This window comes from Peromyscus leucopus, chromosome 19 (genome assembly GCF_004664715.2).
Source record: "Peromyscus leucopus breed LL Stock chromosome 19, UCI_PerLeu_2.1, whole genome shotgun sequence".
Classification (NCBI taxonomy): Eukaryota; Metazoa; Chordata; class Mammalia; order Rodentia; family Cricetidae; genus Peromyscus; species Peromyscus leucopus.
This window is the reverse complement of record NC_051079.1, coordinates 32,178,612-32,196,506: the sequence shown is the minus strand read 5'-3', so window position 1 is coordinate 32,196,506 and position 17,895 is coordinate 32,178,612. Positions and strand designations below refer to the sequence as shown.

The following is a 17,895-nucleotide window of genomic DNA, read 5'->3' as shown; positions in this document are numbered from 1 at the left end:
GATGGAGGAAATGGGAGGGGAAATCATGTAAATACAATGTAATCTCAAAAAAAATCATTTTTTAAAATAAAAGAAATAAATCTAAAAACATTTTAAAAATAAAAATTTAATCTCATGAGGTAGGAGTTGTGATTACTTTGGTCAGTGTTCCTGGCCCAGTTGTGAGCAATAAAAACAGACTCTACTAGCAAATACTTCTCCAGTAACTACTTCTCACATCCATCATTAAGGAAAAAATGGAAACCATAGAAACTTTCCTTAAGGTGAATGCATTACGAGTGCAAAGCAAACATCACTTCAAGTTCAATGTTGCTTTCAAGTGGCTCAGTCTCCACACAAAGGCTAAGTAAGTATCTTACCAACCGGTCACACACAGCATGGTGTAATCATGAGGCCAGTCATGGCAATATGAGAGATGGAAGAGCATCCCTTATGCCCCCTGGAGAGATCTGGGAGGTCTTCTCAGAGGCTACAGTATTGGAGCCATATCCTGATAGAGAGGAAAGGAGAAGGAATGGCAATTCAATTGGGGCCAGGCAGGTGAGTAGTTAGCCATGAGAGAAACAAGGAAACAGCAGATTATTGGTGGCTGTGTCTCAGCCAGAGGGCCTGTTTGAAACTGACATCTTCCTATACATCAGAGAGCAAGCACTGAGGCAAATTCCAGTTGCTGTACATATGCATTAATGGGGGATCTACATCTATTACCTTAAAAGAACCAGGTTTCATTACAGCATCATTTCCAATGTGATTTTGACTACCCCTTATGGGATTTTCCTGAGGGACATTGGTGGTACTTCATGGATAAGTGCCCATTTTCAAAAGCTAGTGAATATTGTGAGAAAGACTTGGAGATACAGCCAATTCCTTATTGGTTCAAATTGACACTACAGTTAAATGGTAGATTAAATCTGTATCTCATGGTGCAAAAGTAATTTTATGTTTATTGGATCAAGATTGATGTATTATGACCATAAAAATTTGAAGTATGCATTTGAGGAATTTCAATAAGTGTCTACACACAAAACTGTCATGTAAGATACTGAACATATTCATTGTGCCTAAAAGTTTTCTCTTGTCACTTGTAATCCATTTGCTTTCGCTATAGATTGGCTTGCACTTTGTAGAGTCATTAGATTGATTTTAAAGCACTATATAGGCAATTTTGTCTTAAGCACTAAGACAACACTTGATAGCATCTTGGGCTTAGTTGGCTTATATGAGTCCTAGGCTACCTTGGGAAATCCAAATCCATTGTTAGCCCACCTCCAGATTCAGATAAAGTGAGAGGGAAGCCATCTATCTGGCTTTTCCTATTGTCAATATAGTTTGCTTGGCAACATGGGTAGAGAACGCATTAACCTAAATATAAATCACTAGAAACAAAATTGAGAATAATTCATCTCCTACAATTTCTTCAAAGTAAATATTTGGTAGAATATCTAAAGTGTTGATCATTCAGAGTTTTATCATGTTATCCATTCATTAATAAATTTCATGGTGAGTGTTTTCATGCTTCATAGGCAATGGTGGATGCTATATTCTGCTCATTTTGAACTTCCCCAAAGTGGGAAACAAATCACATCCAATCATTTATGAATACAACGTTCTGTTTCAAAAGAAATGTTCAGAAAGGAAAAATAGTGATTCCTTTTTATAATCTATTACAATTGTATCTTGCCAGCACAAGTGACCAAGGATATTTTAAAAGAAGTAATACTTGTGTTGATATGTAGAGGGTAAAAGAAAGAACTTGGCAGAATGGGACAAAACTCTCAAAGACAATGAAGAGGAGACATTTAAAGCTTAGTGTGCGACATTTGTAATAGTGCTACCGTGCTCTGGCCACAGAGGAAAGCCAAAGTAGCTGTAAGCGAGAATCCACAGAAGTCCAGGAGAAAAGTAATCTTACAGGATCTCACAGGGTATCCTAAAACTTTGCTTCCCAAACCTGAATCAGAGTGCTTAAGCAGTAGAATGAATGTGAACACTGTTTTACATTTTAAACCTCCGATAGGTTGATGAAGAGGCCAGAGGAACGTGAAAGCCTGACAGAAGCATTTGCAAGAGATAAACAGACCAGGGCAAAATAGTGTCAGTGAAGAAGCAGTGATGTGGAGGAGTTCAAGAAAATAGGAGATAACTCCATGCAGATGTGGTGATAAGTCAGATGGGATCTGTCAGGGAGAGGGAAGTATCAATAAATGACTGACTTATGTCTCAGTATGTGTGGGAGGTAGAGGACACTGGACACAAAACTACTCACAGCTTTCCTAGGTTGTTAGAGAAAAAAGTGGCCATGATTCTGATACCCAACTCTTGGTTTCTACTCTTCTATCCATACAGCCTCTGTTCATGTTCACTGCATCTGCTCAAATGACTTCAGGCACACAGATGTGCCTTCATTTCTTTGAAGAAGCCATATTCTCTGCATTATGAGCATATTTATTCCCCTAGTAGCTTTCCAGAACATGTTTTGGCTAAGATGTCACAATGTAAGATCCTTAGATGAGTAGGTCATGTTAGTTAAACTTGTCACAGTATGTTCAGTATCAATAAAAAATATAGCAATGTCCATTTATTGAATAAAATACACAAATAAAATAACAAATAATTAATAATTATTACTTTTAGTAACACAACACAGTAGACAAGTTTACAAATGAATGAGCTACACATCTGGTTAGGGGCATTGCAAAGAGTGATCTTTGACATAAATATGAAACTAAGGAGCATCTATGTCTGTGTTATGAATAGACTTTAAAATACTGAAAAACTCTTGAAGAATTTGAAGTTTAACTTAGTTTACTGTAGAAAAATATCTTTCTTGTTGTATAGCTGATGGATTGAAATGGAATCTTTGGGAATAGAGAGCATTGAGAGATTAATACAGCATCCTGGTGGCACTATTAAGGTTTAAAAAGAATAGTTAGTACAACAAAAAATATGTAGGATTAACAGGAAAAATTATTATTGACAGAATTTACCTGATATCTAGAAGGGGATGTTGATAAAAGAAAACATTAGCATAGTTCCAAACCTTCTGTCTGAGAAAGCCATGAGAATTATTCTTTTATTAAACTGAGACAGGAAACTAGAAGGAGGGTTATTTATTATTTTTTTAAAAAAAGAAATAGGATTCACAGAAAAATCACAACAAACTCCAGAAGCAAATGAACAAAATAAAGCCTCTAATGTGTGTGGTTTTTAAATACCCTTGTCAACAGCTTTAAATTTTTTATTTAAACATTTTTTACATACAACATATTTTGTTCATATTGTCCCATCCCTCAACACCTCCCAAATCCTCCCCCACCTCTCTATGCACCCAATTCTGTGTTCTTTCTTTTCTCCAGACTCCCAAAAGAAACTAAGAACAGAGATCAAAACAAATAAAGAAAACAAACAAAAAACCCAATAAGACAAAACAAAACAAAACATACACACAAAGAAACATACCAAACCAACAACAAAACAAACAAACAAAAAACAAGCAATCAACCAAACAACAACAAAAACCTCAACAACATGGAGTCGATTTTTGTATTGGTGAACTACTCATGATCTTGTCTCCTGGGATCCTGGGCATGAAGGCTGTGTTGGAATGTGGTTGATATACCACAGATACTCCACTGGTGAAAATTTATTTTCCCTTTCCCAGCATAAATCAATCATAAGCAGATTCTTGGTTAGGACTGGGACTTTGTGTTCACTTATCTTCTCTATATTAGGATTTTTTTCTGGTTTGAATGCATGCCAGTCTTTTGCATGCTGTCACAGTTTCTGTGAGTTCCTAGGTGTGTCAGCCCTGTGTTTTGAAAGAGAGAAAGTTTAAATGCAGGCCTATTGAGGGGAACCTTAGAAGGATCATCTCTTGGTTGTCAGACAAGTAACTAAATCTCTTCTTAAAAAAAGAGATAAAGACCAATGATAGATCTCAAAGTTTAGAACAAGGAGAGTCTAGGCATACTAAGACTCCATACAAAATGAAATGAAAATACTCAAATTTAAAATCCTAGGAAAAAATTTTTTTTGTGGGGAAAATCAGAAAATAAGGGCCATTTAAAGAAATTAGTGATCAAATAGAAGTAAAGTAGATATAAAAGAAAAGATGAATAATAAATAGGGCACAAAACTTTAAATATAATAGAATTGTGTCAGATAACAATTATCTTGAAGTGTGATTAAATGTTATATTGATGCATATGTGTATGATACTTTTACTTCTCATTGAGGAACTATGTACTGCTGTGGATATCACTCTATATAAATAAAACACTGATGGCCAGTGACCAGGCAGGAAGTATAGGCGGGACAAGGAGAGAGGAGAATTGGGGAAACAGGAAGAAGGGAGGAGAGACACTGCAGCCACCGCCAGGACAAGCAGCATGTAAAGACACCGGTAAGCCACCAGCCATGTGGCAAGGTATAGATTTATAGAAATGGGTTAATTTAAGATATAAAAACAGTTAGCAAGAAGCCTGCCACGGCCATACAGTTTATAAGTGATATAAGCGTCTGAGTGATTATTTTATACGTGGATTGTGGTACTGTGGGGCTTGGTGGAAGCTGGAGAGAAACCCTCCAGCAACAATGTACTATATCCCTTCCAAAGTATGCCAGTAGTGATCATTCATGACTAACTTTGGACAATAAAAAGAATAGTTGGAAATGATATGTATCACCTTCAGGTAGAAGTTTTTGAAAACTAAGTATACTTTTAAATTTTCATCTACGTGTACTGTATCCCCTGATCTTCCCTCCAACCTTCCCATATTCTCTCATCCACCCCCTCTTAAATTGATAATCTTTTCCCTCATTAAGTATCCAACCATGATTTTACCAGTTTGTTCTTCTCTGTAACTATTTTAGTCTAAATTGCTAGAGAAAGAATTGGATAATATGTGGTAGACTATTGTCAACCAAACTCCGTCATATACTGTGAGTCAAATGTTGTATATATACAACACTAGGATTTGAGGCTGGTTAACAGGTTAGAAACTAACCTGTTATTACATATTTGGATAAAATGAGAAAATGAAACAGGAAGTTCCACCAGATGCAACTACAAATTGTCCTGACTTCATGATTTTTCTACTTTACAATAGTATAAAAGCATTCTGTAGAAATGACACTTCAAATTTTGAATTTGAGAGGTCAACATTAACAATAAGATTCTCTCTGATCATCCTGGGAAATGGTGTCAAGCCACAGCTTCCATACAGCTACAAGGTGTCAATGGTACATATTAGCATACCACACTGTCCTGTGAGGCCAAGCTATAATGTTCAGTAGGCTGGGAGTATTGAGAACTCTTTTTGCTTACAATGGATGTATTGTGATATAAACCCATACTAAGTCAAGAAATAATCTGTACTTTTGTGCTTTAGTTAAAAAGAAAGGAAGGAAGGAAGGAAGGAAGGAAGGAAGGAAGGAAGGAAGGAAGGAAGGAAGGAAGGAAGGAAGGAAGAAAAGAAAAATAGTCAATAAATGGTAGGAAATCAAGATTTATTTTATTATTTTATTAGTCAAAATCCAACCAGGAAATAGAAGTACTCTTATGTGCTTAGACTACATAAAACATAATGCAAGGAATTGATTCAGATGTTACAATTGACTGAGTGATGATAGAAGAGCTTCAAATCATGTCAGTATTAGGAAGACAATCTAGAAACTGACAAGAGGAAAAGCCACAGTCACATCATGCTTGCTGGAGAATGAAAATGCATATGCAATCAGATCATCAGAGTTCAGAGACTGGAGTCTCCTGGCAAAATCTGGGATCATTGCAGTCCTAACCATCAGAACCTAGAACCTTGGACACGGTGCTCTCACTTCCAGAGACTTCCATCAATGAGAAGCAAAGAGATCCATTCCCACAATAGTCTCCTCTTTCTTCGACTCCTGTCAACTGTCTGTGTCTCTCAGTGTCCACTGACCTATGACCCACAGAAACACTGTGGCAATCAACATGCTATTTTCTCTCTTCCTTCAACAGAAACCAGAGTAGAGGAAGGACAAAGAAATATGTCTGATGGCAAATGTTTCTAAGACTGTGATAGGCCCAATAATGCAAAGAGAGTAACACTCTCCATAGGAACAAACTTGATTTTTCATGAAGGTCTGCTAGCACTAAAGGGGTTCAGTTATATGTTTTGTGTGGTTGTGACTGGAGTGCACATATAAAAATGATATTAATGAGATTAGGCATTTGAACAAAAACCAGATCATTAAGAGCCCTGTGTGTCATGCACAGAAGGTTGAAATCTATCCTGCAGGTGATCATAACATAAGCAAAAATTCTGTCATGGAAAGGTAAGTTCAACATTGTTGAAGATGCTAGATTTAGCAGAAGAAATAGATAATTTATAAATGCTTTGCCCAAGGATTCTGTAGTAAAGACTTGACTTGAGAGAAGACACATTAAAGCTATTGAATGGTCTTAATGTAGCTACAAACTTGGTAGAAATTAGCATCATGGGGTTGCAATGATATCAGCATGGTCTTAGTCTTATTAAACATTACTTGATTTTTTTTTCATTTTTAAATGCAACTTTTTAAATGGGAGAATAGGAAGTTGATGAATCTAGAAACACCAGTAAATAAAGAATGGCAGGGAATGGAGATATTTGACACACAGAAAAGAGAAAGTAATGAGTATATCCTTCACATGCTAGACTATCTGTCGAATAACAGAGTCTCTAGAGACGGTGGTCCGAGAAGAAAACTGTCTAGTTAGGTTCCAGAATGAACACAGGCTGAGCCCCAGATTTTTTCATTGCTTTATTCATTCTTTTCTAGACTCAGTACACTTTAGGACATTCAGTCTCCAAATGGTAGAATGAGATTCAGCCAGCCAGGATGTGCACATCCTTCTCTTTCCACTCCCACCTTCACTTTCTTTATGCAGATGTTACACTAGGTGTGATAGGGCCTCCTGGAAAACAGAAGCACAAAGATAAAGATGCCAGGCCTAACTTACATGTAATTAGCAAGTTTCAAAAATATTCACTTTCACTCTCCTATTTGACAATGTTTTGCTAATGTTGAAGCAAAGACTCAATGTGCCCTATCAAGGATTTTAAAGCTGTGCAGTTAGGTGAAGTCACACCTTGCACTGTTCAAATGTTCATTGTATAAATGCAGATATTTTGCTTCTTGGAGTCACTGGGATATTATACACATATTTCATGAGTATAATCAATGAAGAAGAAATAATATAAACAATGAGAGGGCATTCAGGTAGCTAAGGCTTCTCCCATGGAAACAAGACCTCCCCCACCCAAGTTGTGATTACCAGAAGCTTCTTCACAGCCTCTGAAGCCTCTGGTCCCAGTTCATCCACACATTTCTTCAGCCCTGCCACCAGATGTTCTACAGAGATTCCCAGAGTTTTCAGAAGCATCTTCAAAGGATCAAATAAGGGAAGAACATTGTCCAAAGGTAAAGGTAGGTTTTTAACAGGAAGAGGAACACTGTTGATGAGGAAGGCAGTGGCTGCAGAGCAAAAGAGAACAGATTGAAACACGGTACCCCCATCCCTGTCTAAGACCCCATTTCTTTCATCTCTGCCCATTGCAATCTCTAACCTCCATCCATTCATTTGGATTTCCCATGAATATCTATGCCTTTGGGAGTTTGCATGTGGCAATCCATCTCCCTAGAACTTTCTCTCTCCTGGTAACTGTAGTCCTTTTTTCCTCTTGTGGTCTGGTTTCTTTTTACATGTTACCCCTTACAGAAGCCTATAGCAGCCACTATATTTGAACGTCATCTTCTGTTACTCTTTTCTATTATGTATGTGTTATTTTACCACCTTCATCCTCTCATTGGAATAGAAACTTCATGAGAGTAATGTATTTACTTTTGTTGCTGTGCCTGATGCTCAGAACTGACTGTGGCATGTAGTAAGAAAAAGTGCTGAAAATGAATTCAGTAAATATTAGTGGGTCATATTGAATAAGAAAGTACTTTGTATATAGGCTGTCCATAGACACAGCCTTCCAGCCAAAGGAGAGGTGCCATAAAGCTTCTCCACTCAAGGCCAAGCATAGATGCAATATGATATGTCCATGAAATCAGTTCAGTTCAGTGTAACACCATAATTGCCACCAGTTAGAGTAGGAGCATTTCTGAGACTAAGGAGAGAGAAAACATTTAGACACAAAATCAATAAATCATTGGGATGTTAAAATGAATATATATACATATATATGCATACACACATATATATGTATGTATGCATGTATGTGTCTATACACACACAAGATCAATAAATCATTGGGATGCTAAAATGAATACACACACACACACACACACACACACACACACACACACACACATTTAGTCTGACCATCTATTCAGAGAGGAAGACCAGAGTGCAGAATTTCAGTGGGTATGCTCAATAGGTAGATGATAGGATGGTGCTGTAAAAATTCATTAAAATCAAGTTTTTAAAAGCCTTCAATGCCATACCCATAATTATGGAACTTTTTCCAGAGGATAGTAGGGAGTTATCAAAGTTTTTTCATGGGGCAATTGCATTTTACATCTTTGGTTTAAGTCACTAGTAATAGGAAGCAGCAGGGAGGATGAAGGATAAGAAGAAATCAGAAAGGACATTTAGAGGCTGAGCAAGATACTTATAGAAGGAACAGGTAGAGATACGGGAAACTGCCCATGATTAGTTCATGATGTATGAATATGTGCACATATCATGTAAAGCCTATTAATTTGTTCAATTGAGAAGTTAATAATTACAATTTAAAATAATGGTTTTTAATTTTCCTGCTTAAAAAGGAGGTAAATTACTTAGCATAGAAAATAAACAGAATAGACAAATATGTGATGTACTTTTTTTTTTGGAAAACCAGTGCAGATACGTAAATACATGTGTGCATGCAAGCATTCACATAAAAATCTATACCTTACTAGCTAAGACTTTCCATAGTTCATTTTTTCTTTGAAAAATGTCTTGATTCCTGATTCAAAGCATGAAACTGAGCCTGTCCCACACCCTGCCTCCATCTTCTATCACCTATTTTCCCTCTCAAACATTCTCCACATAGGGTGGTAGTTATTTTGATCCATGCTGCTTTCCGCTGTCATATTTGTCTACAAAACTTTCTTTGCACACCAAGGGACAATGAAACATTCACAACTGTGCAAATTTCTCAAAAAAAAAAAAATACAAAGAATGATCTTAGGTCAGGATCTTAGTTGCAGGTAGCACTCAGCATCTCATGGTTAATCCTCATACCATTCACATTAAAGTTTTCCATGAGTTTCTGTATCTTTCTGGGGGACATTCTTTGAATTTTTTACCCTTGGTGAACAATGACTACCATCAAGAATTTTTCTCAGGGATCCAAACATCTCATTCTGTTAGTTACAGTGGTTCCCTCTAAAAGGAGTGACTCAGGCCTCTAAGAAGCCAGCTTCTGTACCTTATTAGAAAATTAAACACTTCAGGTTTCAGTACATCCACTGAACTCTGCCTGTATTGCCTGAATTGTGCAGTGCAATAATCTCTGCAGAAGTTTCAACCCATGCCCAACTGTAAGAACTTTTGCAACAGTTTTTATAGCCAACAAATGAAATTGTTTCAAGGGAATCTGCCTAGCAGTCTGACTAATTGGAGATAAGAGCAAGAATAACTTCAAAACACTGTTTTTAAAATTAAGGGAAACTGTGATGTCCATTGTCCAACAGCAGAATGGGCTTTGTGGACCCTCAGTAGGAGCTGGCTAATTTACTGTGTATTAGAGATAGTCCTTGCATTGGGTTAGCTTCCCTGATAGAGGATCCCCACTATCTTCTAACAGTTACCAACATTTTCTGTGACTCTGAAATTTCTTTTATCGTGCTTCACTGCCGGTATGCCAGGCCTAGTTGTGTTATTACAATAGAAACAGAAAGGTAAAGAACTATTGATGCTCCAGATGGTGACTTACCAGTATAACCACAAATGCTGATGATCACCAGCAGAAAGATGGATATCACCTTCATAGCTGCTGTCTGTGATGGTTTCCTGGACTTTGAACAATCGGAAAGCCCAATGAATCCACAGGGATGTCTGCTTTGCCACACATGCACTAATATATGCACCAAAGACCTGAATTTCAACCATTGTCTTTTGACTCACCCCACAAAGAAGAGCATGAAGGGCATGCTTCCTAACCAAACACAGTGGAGGGCTTTCCACTTTTCATCACATTCTCAGGAGGACCAAAGCCACACACGGAAGTAGTCTCAAGTAGTTCTTTCCCAAGCCCTCACATGGAAACGATGGCAGACTGCAAAGAATTCTTCACCTGGAAGAACACTTAAGAAGAAGAGAAGGCTTTATGTCAGGATAAAGGCATATTTTCCTCCAGTTTGTTCTCTATTTATTTAAAGTTTAGAGAATTGCATTACATGCTAGGCCTCCTCGATTTAGCTTAATGACATTGCCATGTATCTCTTGAATGTACCCACTGATCAATATTAACATACTATGACAAGGTCACCAGATCTCTGTTATCTTTCCTAGTGTCCTCCAGTAATTAAAGGACAATTCAGGGTATGTTTATCTATCATCATCTAATACATATCTGTGTCATCTATAACATCTTGTACATTCTGAGAATCAATCTACATTCTGAGAACCAATCCATTTCCAAGGCTGTCCTCCCAGGATCCAGGGCTCAGCCATGGGACATCAGAATGACAACATCAGTAAACAACATTTACTGGAGTTCGTTAGGGGCATTGGCTAAGCCCTGAATACAAAAAACAGGTCATAAGAGAACATTCAATAGGAGAAACAGGACAGAGTCCATGTGGTTCCTGGAATGAGCTGAGAACCCATTGGTCATGTTTTGCTGCCTATTTCCAATGACAGAAAATGTGAAGAAGACATGTGTTGTCAGTCCCTTAATGTGAGATCAAACTTGCCCTAACTTTCCCCCAAATGAAGGTATGGTATTACTATGAAGACTTAATAAATAGTACAAAGGCATATGTGTGTCAAATAAAAATTAATATGTAGGTCATTGTTAAATTGTACTGTTTTACTGCTGTTAATTTCAGCTACTTGATAAACTAAGTGAAAAGACTACAGATTGCTTCTGTGCAAAGTGAGTGCTGCTTTCTCTATGTGCTGTCTCTAGTTCTCAGACATATTGATACCTATATTAATAACAATAATATATGGGTGGCTATGCTGCCTCCCATAAGTTTTATGTCATCATTTCTTTTGGCATACTAAACATCCACTGTCTTATACCAGGGCTGCCATGCCTAGTGTGATTTAAAAATCATCTTAATAGTGGTTTCTCGAGATTCCTTCTCTGATTCAGTAGACATGCTGGCAGACACTGTGCTTTCTCCATGCCTCAAGCTCCTTCCCACCAAGGCTTCACCTGTGCTTCTAATGTTCTGAACTCTTATGTGAATTGCCTTTTTATTCCATATTTCTGTTATTTAAGACATGTAGAATCCCTGCTGACCCCGAAGACAATGGCTTCAGCCAAATTCCTAATTCCTAGAGGTTAGGAGCCACTCAACTGTGAGTTCACTTTTTTTTTTCATGTGCAAAACAAACAATTCAGAGTCCAAACATTTCCCCTGGGCAAGAGCTCTGTTTGTCAAGACACTCTGAATCTCTGTTTCCCCTGTCCTTATCACTGCAGTCATGTACTAGCTGACTAAAGACAGTTCAGTAGGACTGGAGCCCATTGAAACTGTTCAAACTAGTCATTCTTTAGTTCATTACTCTATTATTCTTATCATTTCCCTTGGAAACAGCAATAAGAGCTCTTGGCCACATTTTACCTACTCATCTCTCTCCCCAGGATCTCGTTGCTCCTGTGAATTCCTAGGCCCTCTGCCATGCCATGTTGCTGTTCCAAATACCAAATTCTATTTACACTGCCGGTCATCTCCTGATGTGCTGGTAAGAATATTTATAAAATAAAATCTTTTTTTTAAATTTGTTCTTTGAGAATTCTCAAACCCTTTCTTGCACATTTGTTCTGACACTGCTAACTTTGCAAAGCTTTCTTTGCATCATGGATTGAAGTCTTCTTTCTAAGGTTTAGTTGGGAGTATCTTGAGAAGGTTGTTTCCTCATTTTGGATCCCAGTACAGAGCCCAGCAAAGTTTGTAATTATGAGGAGTCTCGGTGCCAGATCCCGTGTGCAATCATTTCAGTCTTATAATATACCCTCTATTGATAAGTTTTCATTGCATTTTTAAACAAATGACATGAAGCCAGAAGCACTGAGTTAATTGATGGGATCACTTAATCAAAGATGGGATTCACATTATCACCTCAATAGATACAGGTAAGCGTTTGACAAATTCCAGCATTCCTTCTTGGTAAAAGTCCTGAAGAAACTAGGAATAGAAAACAAGTGTCCCAACATAATAAAAGGCTATATCCTATCAACCTTCAGCCAATGTCACACTGAATGGGGAAAATCTCATTGAATTTCCATTACAGTCAAGAAGGGGACAAGGGCCGGGCAGCAGTGGCTCACGCCTTTAATCCCAGGACTGGGGAGGCAGAGCCAGGTGGATCCCTGTGAGTTCGAGGCCAGTCTGGTCTACAGAGCAAGATCCAGGAAAGGCACCAAAACTACACAGAGAAACCCTGTCCAAAAAAACGAAGGGGACAAGGGCTCCTACTTGCTCTACTTTTATTCAACATGGTCGTAGAAGTATTAGCTAGAGCAATAAGACAAGAGAAAGAGGTGTACAAACAGAAAAAGTGGAAGGCTAACCCTTATTTGCAAATGATATAACCCTGTACATACATTATAAAGATTCTACCAGAAAGTTCTAACAACAAACACTTCCAGCAAAGTAGTAGACTACAAATTCAACATCTAAAGATCAGTAGCTTTTCTATATACTGATAGCAAAGATGTTGATAAAGAAATTACAAAACCAGTGACATTCACGGTGACTTCAAACAATCTTAAATACCTAAGAGTAAGTCTAACCAAGGAACTTAATGACTTCTCTGACAAAAATGACAACACACTGAAGATAAATAAAAGACACCAGACTTCCTAGACCCGTGAGTTAGCTGAATTAATAGAGTGAAATACCTGTATTACTAAAAGTGATCTACAGACCAAATACAATTAAATTTCATTAAAATTTCAATGACTTTTGTTTGTACCTGCAAACTCATGAATAAAAGCTCTATGAATTTAAACAAAAAATTTTTTTTTCAATGGCTGGGACCCACCTAGGCCCTCTGAATGCAGGTGACAGTTATGTGGCTTGGGACAGATGTTACAGCCACATTGCCCTCATCTTCAGGTAAGGACTTTCTTAAAATGGCTCTAATCACTCGGGAAGTATGACAAATGAGACTATTCTATGAAATTAAAAAACTTATGCATAGTATGAGAAACATACAAAAACCAAGGTAAGAATAAGTCCAGGCTGGCGGGCTGACCAGCCCTGCAGCTACCCAGACCCAGAGCCAGGGTTGTGTGTTGGCCCACCCCAACATCCACCTCAACTTTAATCTGCTGGAATAAGGGTCAGGATGATCAGTCCTGAGGATTCCAGGGCAGGAACTCCAAGGTACAGGGAAGCATCAGGATATCTGGGGGGGGGGGGGGTGCAAGAAGTCCCAGTGAGGGCCCAGTGTCAATGTTGTGTCAGAGATCAGGGGCCTCAAACCAGACCAATGATTCTTTGGGATGAACGCCTGCATGTAAAAATCTATGGATAAAGGGCTTTACTCCATGGCTCACTGTATTATACTGCAACTTCCATGAGGAGATTTTCCCTTTCTTCCTTTTTTTCTCTTTAATTTTATTTTGTTTTACTTGGGTGAAGGAGGAGATGGGTGGGATCGGGAGGCATAATATGAAAGATACAAAGAAATAAAAAGAAAGTTAAAAAAATTAAGTCTATAGAATGAAGGAAAGTCATTACTAGCAGTTCTAAGAGAGAAGTAATATCCAAAATAAACAATGGACTCAAAAACACTAGATGCCAGAAAGCTGACCAACCCATTCAATAAATGAGCTAGTGAAACAAATAGAGTTTGTAAGAGATGAAATATAAATCATCAAGAGATTCATTTTTAAACATTCAACATCTTTAAATACTAAAGAAAAGCAAATTAAACCATAGTGACATTCTATCTCATACTGGCCAGAAGTCCTATGGAAAAAAAAATTGCAAAATGCTATTGAGAAGGTAAATTAGTCTAACCACTATGGAAATGAATGTGAAGATTTCTCAAAATAGCAAAAATAGAACTACCACTGAACCCAGTTATACCACTTCTGGTTATGTACAAACGACTCCAAGTCAACATATCACAGAGATATTAAAGCATCAATGTTTACTACAGCCCTGTTCACAATATCTGAGTCATAGGACCAGTCTAAATGTCTATCAACAGATAGATAAAGAAAAGATGCTGTTGATATACAATGGAATTTTATTCCTCCATAAAACAATAAAATGATGTCATTGGCTATAAAATTGATGAAACTGGAGATTGTCATATTAAGTGAAATAAGCCAATCTCAGAAAGACAAGTATGTTTTCTGTAATTTGTGGATCGGGAGGATTCACATATTATGTGAATACATGTTGAGGGAAATACATGTGAAGACCAGAGGACAACCCCAGACACCACTACTCAGATGTGATCCACCTTGCTTTTTGAGACAGCGTATCTCATTGGCTAGGCTTCCTGGCTAGTGAGCCTCTGGAATCTAGATTTGGTTTTAAGGGAACATAATGCCATGAATGCCTATAAACAGCATGAAAATAGAAGGGAAATTAGGAGGAGAAGGTTAGGTAGAGAGGGGAAATGAGGGTAAGGAAGACAACATAGCCAAAATATGTTACACATATGAAAGAAGTTGTCTTTATGAAACCCTATACTGTATACAGTGACAATATGCCAATAAATAAATTATAAAAATCAAACCGCATCCAGAATTTAAGGTCTTTCTATTCTTGTTTGCATTTTGCTATGTTTAAATGATTAAGATGTATTCCACGTAGCATTTGTTAAACATACTGTCATAATTAGTCTTCATTGTCAACCTGACTGGATCAAGAATCAACTCAGAGCTAAGCCTCTGCATACACTTAGAGGATCATGTTGATTGCATTAACTAATGTGGGAAGACCTGCCCCCTCCCAGAATGTAGATGGCTCCCTCTCTGGCGGCAGGCAGGATATGAAAAGGTCCAAGATTAAAGTTCTTTTTTTTTTTTTGTCAGCTTGCCTTGGATGGAGCCATACTTGTTTCTACATTATTGATACCTTGCTGATGAATTCATCTGCGCTGTTACTTCTGTCACTATGGCTATCCTTCTCAGACACAAGAATCCAGCTTCTTTGGCCTTCCAACATGGGGCAGAGACCAGTGGCTCTTCAAAAACCCTCTATTGCAGACCAGCTCCAGGCTGCAGGCAGGGCTCAAAGAGAATGCCCCAGTGTCTCAAAACTAAGACATTTTTCTGTCTGAGGGGTTAGAAATAATACACATTTCCTTTTATTTTCTTGGTGGTTACTTTTCTTTATTCTCCCATGTTCGCTCTGAATCCCTTTGTTCTTTACACACACACACACACACACACACACACACACACACACACACACACACGTGAATGTTGTATATAGGAGTTATATTTGAAGGTAACATTTTATTTGATAAGAAAGAGTCATCCTGACAACACACTTGTAATAAATCTCAACCTCTTAATTGGTAGGGCTGCAAAGTGCAGCTGCAGCTGCAAAGAGAGAACAAGTCATTAAGTTATCTACCTAAAGAGATAATCTTATAAAGGATTAAAAAAGTTATAAAGCCAAACTATTGAGGAGTCTAAAAAAATAAGGAATTCGTGCATATATCCTATATTTTTTAGTGTAACAAACATTTTAAACTAACATTTTGTGATTAACAGAAATACCAGGCTTTCTAGAGCTGGAAGTGTTTACAAAGAGAGCTGAGTCTTAAATGCTTTGCTTGGAACTCAGGTTTACCTTGAATCTCCTAATATAAGCCCTCCTGGCATGTTCCAAGGCACAGTGACACTAAAAGCATTTTAAATTCTGAAATATATTTTTTCTGTCTTGGGTGTAACTTTAGAGCATAAAAAAGGGAACTTGTAACTCTTTTTAACCCGTGCAATTTCAGGCCCCAACATAAAAAAACAGTGAGTTGGCTGAATTTTGAGTTTTGAGGTTACATGCCCATATCAGAAAACTGAGGTTAGGAATCTGTGCAGAGTTAATTGCTATCATATGTTATCAACCAGACTTAGCAAGAGAGTCTGGAATAGTAATTAGGTTGCTTTGTGCCTTTAACGTTGGCTCAACAATTCAGACAGCTGGCTACTGTATCTTTGTGAACTGGGCGGCTTTTCTGAGGAATAGTTTATTTTAAAACCCACTAGCAAGGCACCTGGCCTAATCTAAACCTACTTTGAAGCTTTAAATCAGCTACTAGTTATCTTGGCAGCTGGGGAGATTCAACTATTTTCCTATGTCAACCTGAGCGGTGGTATAAAACAGCGTCTCCTGGAACTCAATCGGCCCTGACTGTGTCAAAATTATATAGCATCTTCCTGACAATCCGCAGATGTGAATTGCCCAATAGATGGGATATATTCAAGAGATAAACACTCTACAATACAGGCAGTAGGAGACTCCTCACACCATATACATAGTAGCAGCAAGCATGCAGGGACGCAACAGAAGCTAAATACATTCTGGAGTCTTTATCCTCACAAGCCTTGTTTGAGCAATGACAGCCCATCAGAGAGTCCCTCTTCTGGTGAGCTGATATCTGAATTTCAATTGTCATCTGCTGCATCTCTGATATGGCTACCGCCACCAGCTACTCTCCAGGCACCACCCACATGGACTGAGCAGTTAAAGGTTCTCAGTATCTCCAGCATGAAGGCAGTCATGTTGCTTTAATCCTGTTTAGGCAAATAGTGCCATGCTACCTCAGGCTTCCTGCCAGTGGCTTTCCAATACTTTACAGGGAAATACCCATAGAATGCAGGCCTGGGAAGCAAAAGCAGACAGAATAATAGATGAATTGAGAGAACCAAAGCAAAATTGAGGGAACAGCAGAACAGGAGGTAAAATGCCACAGCTGACTGGATGTTTTCAGTCAAGGCTGCATGGCTTCAAGTGGTTCTTGAGTTTAAAGATTTGGGTGAGAAGACAGAAGAAAAAACTTAGAATTTGCAATGGTGTATATTAGAAAGTAAACTGAAGTCATTAAGTAGATTGATAATGGGTGGGTTAGAGTCTCTTAATTTTCTATTCTTTGTATTATTATTCTCTTTCACAACACATGCCCAGCACAAAAATCAAACACATGCTACACATGTTCACTTTAAATCAAATAAGCACTACATGTGTCTGATAAATTTTCTGGGAAGTGTGACACTAATCTAAACTATGACTAACTGAATGGGATTGGTATTTGATCTGGGAAGACCTGACCTGGGGTTTAGAATGGGAAAAGAAACTCATTTAGAAACAAAGGGCAGTTAGACATGCCTCTGTCCAGAAATCATGCATTGCCCATGCAAGCAGCACCCTATAACTGGCTCTCCAGCAACAGGTACTCCCAAACCTACTCTGTAGTCACCACTTTTTTTTATGTGATCCTTTCTAGTGTGTGGGGCAATGCCAGGGTGCTCATGCCTTTGTTTTATACTTTTGTATTCTAAACCATAACCTGGAAAAATCTAACCTTGACTTCTCCCTTTAGCTTTAGGCTTTGGCCTTGGCCCTGTCTAGTACTGTACAAGGGAGCTATGTTCCCTCCCAGTAGGTATCAAACTCAATGTGACCACACTCAGTAACCTTCAACAGTTCAGACTGTACTTGGCCAAAGCACAGGCT

At 38.1% G+C, this 17,895-nt stretch overlaps 1 protein-coding gene across 1 annotated transcript; it reads right to left on the bottom strand.

Annotated features, from left to right (window-relative positions):
* Positions 1–6,769: 6,769 nt before the first annotated feature.
* Positions 6,770–10,106, bottom strand: Scgb3a2 (secretoglobin family 3A member 2). Its single transcript, XM_028881699.2, has 3 exons — positions 9,954–10,106; positions 7,298–7,497; positions 6,770–6,937 (listed from the first exon to the last, which is right to left on the bottom strand). Exons 1-3 carry the CDS (start codon positions 10,006–10,008, stop codon positions 6,914–6,916), a joined length of 279 nt encoding a protein of 92 aa, XP_028737532.1. The 5' UTR covers positions 10,009–10,106; the 3' UTR covers positions 6,770–6,913.
* Between the last annotated feature and the right edge of the window lie 7,789 nt (positions 10,107–17,895).

Bases quoted from the DNA above. Each gene is read 5' to 3' on its own strand.
- Scgb3a2 (XM_028881699.2), bottom strand. From the start codon at position 10,008: ATGAAGGTGATATCCATCTTTCTGCTGGTGATCATCAGCATTTGTGGT. The intron at 7,498-9,953 runs GTAAGTCACCAT...TTTGCTCTGCAG, and splicing joins CAGCATTTGTGGTTATACTG to CCACTGCCTTCCTCATCAAC. The intron at 6,938-7,297 runs GTAATCACAACT...TCTGTTTTCCAG, and splicing joins AGGCTGTGAAGAAGCTTCTG to GAGGCCCTATCACACCTAGT.